The sequence below is a fragment of the Zingiber officinale genome, chromosome 7B, assembly GCF_018446385.1.
Source record: "Zingiber officinale cultivar Zhangliang chromosome 7B, Zo_v1.1, whole genome shotgun sequence".
Lineage (NCBI taxonomy): Eukaryota > Viridiplantae > Streptophyta > Magnoliopsida > Zingiberales > Zingiberaceae > Zingiber > Zingiber officinale.
This window is the reverse complement of record NC_055999.1, coordinates 64673185-64678733: the sequence shown is the minus strand read 5'-3', so window position 1 is coordinate 64678733 and position 5549 is coordinate 64673185. Positions and strand designations below refer to the sequence as shown.

General features: G+C 34.4%; 1 protein-coding gene across 1 annotated transcript; it reads right to left on the bottom strand.

The window, feature by feature from the left end:
* Window positions 1-1373: 1373 nt before the first annotated feature.
* LOC122003786 (probable WRKY transcription factor 27) lies at window positions 1374-2902 on the bottom strand. The gene is made up of 3 exons (XM_042558802.1): window positions 2439-2902; window positions 2118-2267; window positions 1374-1870 (listed from the first exon to the last, which is right to left on the bottom strand). The coding sequence occupies exons 1-3, from the start codon at window positions 2774-2776 to the stop codon at window positions 1480-1482; spliced, it is 879 nt and encodes a 292-aa protein (XP_042414736.1). The 5' UTR covers window positions 2777-2902; the 3' UTR covers window positions 1374-1479.
* Between the last annotated feature and the right edge of the window lie 2647 nt (window positions 2903-5549).

Below are 5549 nucleotides of genomic sequence, written 5' to 3'. Positions count from 1 at the left end.
CTTATCATTATTCTCACAGTAAGGACGTACGGAGTGTCTTAGATTAGCCGGGAATTGCAATTCCGATTTGCAATAGGAGAAAAGAAAAACGTGAAAGAAAGAGGAAGACAACCCTGGATGGTAGTGTTGGTGTCGGTAATCATGGCTCATAATCCGAAATCAGTGTTGCACATATTTTTTAATATTATCTATTTTATTTTCTCCATAGTAGTCAATTATAATTTTTCGATTTATCTCCTCATATATGATGGACCGGCCGGACCGCTAGGATAGAGAATTCCACTTTCTACTACACTTTGTTTTAATATTTTTTTTAAAAAATATTCTTTTAATTTAATGATAATAGTAATAAAGAACACCTTTTTAGCTTTTATGTTAAAAGCCTTATAGTTTTGTGATTGGATTTATTTAACAAATGAGTTTAAATTTGTGAAGTTGCATTCATTTTAACGTAATGTATTTGCATTAATTAATCATTGGAGCAAAATTAGTTTGCATTAATCAATCATCTGTGGCATGATTAATTAATGCGAAATGATCATTAGGGAAATGGTTTACATTAATGAAGATGATTAAATTAGGAACAAGTAAACATAAAATAGTGCACGTGTGGGTTCATTAAAGAGCCCCCATCATTTCTCCCTACTATTTTACTCGAGCTCAAGTACGTTCAAAGGAGACAGAAAGTATCACTGATTTTATTTGTCCATGACAAGTAAGGTACACATCCAACCCTACAACCTTTATTTTTTATTTTTTAAAAAAAAATAAATTATAATATTAATAAATTATAATTATAGAAAAATTATAAAACCAAACCTCAAATTAGATCTATTAGGTAGAAGAGATTAGCACGACATAGATGGCCTAACCTAAACATATCAATTAGCTTGAGACAAAATGACCTTAAATTAATGTTTAGAGAGTTCATTAATCTCGCACCTTATGAACAATGTAACTCTTAGTCATAATCATTCTCGTCCAACCGATGTAGTCATATTCAGTCTTGTCCACCCGATCGGATCATCGGACACATTAAGTGGTCGAGCTCATGCTCGAGTTGCAATAATTATTTTCTCCACCAAGAAACCTTATCACACACACATGTTAAGGCTTTTCTAGTCACACTCAGAGGCCATGTATTTGTGTACTTGGTGCCACTGTTTAGGGTTTCTGTTCCTCAGCTTTGTGTCCCATCCCACAATATTCCCAACCACAAAACCATTGGAAGATGATCTCCTCCTAACGCTCATCCAACCCTTTCTCTCTTCCTAACCTAAACCCCAAACACCAATTCTTCCTAACCCCAAACTCCAAGGATAGATATCTAAACATTTTAATAATAATAATAATAATTAAATAGTAATTTGATGTACTTGAGTTAATTAATTCTATAAATCTACCACATAGTTAGCTACATCAAGTTAAACTCATTATTGATATGGTTCTACACACATCTTATTGACTATCTTGTTTAGCTCAGGTGCTTCTTGCCCAGTTGAACATGCCCATTAAGCCCTCGACCCCGCTCTTTTCCTTCTCCTCCTCTTCCTCTGAATTTCCATCTGTGGCGAAGTTTTGACTCATCATGGTTATTAGGTCTAAATCATCTTCCTCTTCGGTTTCTTGGACGCGGAGTAGTGATCCATCCTTTACTCGTTCGGTCGGTTCTTCCTTCCATAGTGGGGGTGATTTAGGGTTTTTCGGAGGGTGGCACCGGGTCAAGCCCGCGAGGGCGTTGCGTTGAGTTGGCCACGGGTGGTTGTGCTCAGAGGTGTAGGTAATGACCAACATGTTGGGATTGGTTCGGCTACGCTCCACTTGCTTCCTCGCCGAGCATCCTTTGGAGCTGCTACATTTGTAGTATCCCCTAAAATTTTAGCAATGTGCAAAAACAAAAAACAAAATCAATTTTTTCATCAATATATCGAAGACCATGGACAACTACAACAATACAAAAGAAACAAGCTGAACAAACATAAACTTAATCAACTTCAAAGCATTGCCAAATGGTTTAGAAGATTAATTAATTAGTTAATTAATTAATTTTGTATGATTTAAACTTGTTAATGATGCAACTTAATTAACAACTAAAAACTTGAACCCCTTTTAATTACCTTGGATAAGGAGAGCCCTTGATAGGTTTCTGCCCATACTTCCTCCAAGCCCACAGATCACAAGGAACAACCTCACCGCTGGTTCGCCCAGTCGCCGCCGCGGGCACGACTGGCGCCGGAATACAAACCACTCTCTTGGATTGACCTTTCCTGAGTTAAAAGGCAACACAAAACAAGTTTCTGAAAGCACATAAATATTATACAGTTGATTAATTAAGATTAAACACAAGAAAGGAAGTAACCCTAATTTAGGGCTTATCTTCTATATGTCTCTAACTTCATGCAAGTATAATTAGTCCATGAGATAATGAGTGTGGGGACCTTCTTTTGATCCCTTGAGTGTTGGTGGAAGAGATCTCCATCTCAACGCCGCCGAGCACAGGCAGAGACGGCCTCGGGACCCCGGGTAGGTCACTGCCTCCGGGGGAGATCTGTAGAACCCTCAGCAAGTCATCACAAGGCCTAACCATGGCAAAGTTAAGCTCATCGCCACCACCAAAGTTGTTGTTGTTGTTGTTAGGGCTTCTTGACGAAGGGAAGGATATTGGGTCATCAGTGGCCACCGGTTGAAGCTCCCCATGGCTTCGGCTACCCGATATGACGATGTCGGTGAGGTCCCCCCGATAGCCCTCCATCCTTGGCCAGAAGAAGTCACACATGGCTAGGTAGCAAGAGATGGAGACAGAATGAGCTTCCTCAAGAGAAACAAAAGAGGGACGGAGTTAAAATATTCATCACTTGCTTGTGCATTTTATGTAGAAGAAGTTGACTTTCTATATACAAAACCCTAATTAAACAACTTGTGGATTTGATCACATCGGTGGATGCATGAGCTATAAAAGTTTTTTTTTTCCCCTTCAATTCATTTTTTTATACTACAAATTAAACATTTTAATATTATATATATATGAAGTATTTCCCATTTTTGCATTGTATTAAAAAGGTCACATTATAATAAATTATGACAAGGAAAAAAAAATTAAAATAGGACATTTGTTCTTGAATGAAATAGTGTCTTGTATTATTTTGATATTGACTGAATTGTCAAATCAAATGATTTAATGAACCCAATTTTTTATTTTATTTTCTAAAAGAGATGCCTTCATAAATTCATGTGTTCAAGGTAGTTATGTTAAGGAAGTAGAAACTAGAGTGAAATAATGTATTTTTGGTCATAGAATTTATTGTGCTCTTAAATATTCTAGTGCGATAGATGTATAGTTGGTTGTAGTTCGACTATATTAAAGATGTAAAAGACCTAGAGTTTCTAAATACAACAGGTAAATTAGCTAGGGAATTCCTTAATTTTTATTAAAACAGCAATATCTTAGGACCATTTTTATTATATATTATCAAAAGGGTACCCTAATTTTTAAAAATATTCTTATTCTAATATTATTATAGATTTTTGCCACTGCAGACAAACTCACTAAAATGATCTTAAATTGTATTTTGATTTTGCATTATTTGTGTATTATTGGACGTGGATTCATTGATGGAGTTACTAACGGATTTGGACCCGATATGTATATATGGGTGTGGTTCCCACAGGCGAGAGATTGATACGACTTTTTGGCTTTTCCCATCGAATTGAGATTATAGAGTCGGTCGTCCCCCCTCGCACTTAAGAAAGATGAGACTGATTCGTGTTCGATCTTCATGTTCTTCTAGCGACTTAGTCGTGACTCGCCCTATGGATTGATGAGGTCGCAAATTTAAAGTTTTTATATATGTTTTCTTCCACTTTCAGTTTTGCATATTGTTGTAAAGGATGGATGTGAAAATCCCATCAACTCCGACCAAAATAGCTGTAAAGTAAAATTGCTCTCTTATTATAACAGAACTATTAAAACATATAGTAAGTTTATTCAATTGCTCTATGGTATAGTAGTTGCTAACAAGGCTAATTATTACCAACTGTAATACTTATTGCTAAAACTACTACAATAATGTTATTTTCATAATAATAAAATAAAATAAAATGTAATTCTAAAATTCCTCAAAGGAATTAACATCCCATTTATTATTTTTATTTTTTATTTTTTATTTTTTATTTTTATTTTTTTTAAAAAAAAAGAAGGTCCACTGTGCGTATACTTGTGAACAGAAGCAGCAGCAGCAGGAAACTATAATTGCGGTCCTCATCACTGTGCACAATGCCCACACATTGTAGCAAAACCCTGTAGTAATTTTGATTCCCTGCGGTCCTCAAGTGAATACCGGATTTCATTTTAATGATTTGGGATTTGCTTAACAACAAAACTAAGCCACATCAATGCGCAATTAATGCTGACAAAAAAAGGTTAATTAATGCCGACTGTTCTGGATAGATGTTTTGTGAGGCGATTAATTGTTCAATTAATCACGACGCTGCTGCTGCTCTGCTGCTGCTGCTGCTTGACGCAAATATCTCGTGAATAGTTTGACAAGAGTGGCAGTTAATGCAGCGCGGTGGTTTTTCATTTCAACCCCTCAGTTTTCATTTTACGGATGGATAAAGAACGGTTATCTAATTTTCAGATTTCTTATCCCATTCCATCCTAATTTAGTTTCCTAAATACAGAATTTATCATAAATTTTATATTTTATTTAAAAAATCTTTATATCATTTATCCTATTCATTTCTTAAATTTATATTTTATCAATAATACTTCTTTAAATTTAGAGAATAAAATATATTCTCTAAATATTAAAATATCATTTATCTTATTTATTTCTTAAATTTATATTTCATAAATAATATATTTAAATTTAGTTACGTGAATTCGTTACTAATTATTAGTGATGAATTTTAAATTTTTTATAAAATTGATGACAAATTTTGAATTCATCGATGATTGATTTTAAATTTGTTACCAAATTTTACTATAAAATTAGAATTAGTCACAAATTTGATAACAAATTTTGAATTCGTTATCAAATTTTACAACAAACTTTGAATTCATTATAAATTTACCATGAATCCTGTGACGAATATATTTCGTCGCATAATCACACTTATATCCAAAAAAAACTACGATGGGTGCAAAGGTTTATTGCAGATTTGAAACGTATTCTCTCTCTCTGATTATGTGTTGTAGATTCGGCAGCTGAACCACATGATCTGCATAGATTCGAAGGTCCAGCCGCCGGATTTGGCCTACGCAACCCTATAGAGATGCATAGATCTTACGGTCCCGTTGCCGGATCTGCATTCTAGATGAGGTGTGGACCTGTTAGTTAGTGTTATTGGATTTTTTTTATTAAGATGGTATTTGTCGAAGTACATGATCTTACATAGAATTTTGAATGCCTATCATGGTCAAACCATGTTATTGAGTTTAGTTCTTCTGAACTGGATAGACATAAAATAAAATAAAATAAATCATAACTACAGTATATTATAGGGATTTTTCCTCTGATAAAAAGTTAACTTAAGAATATTGATCATTT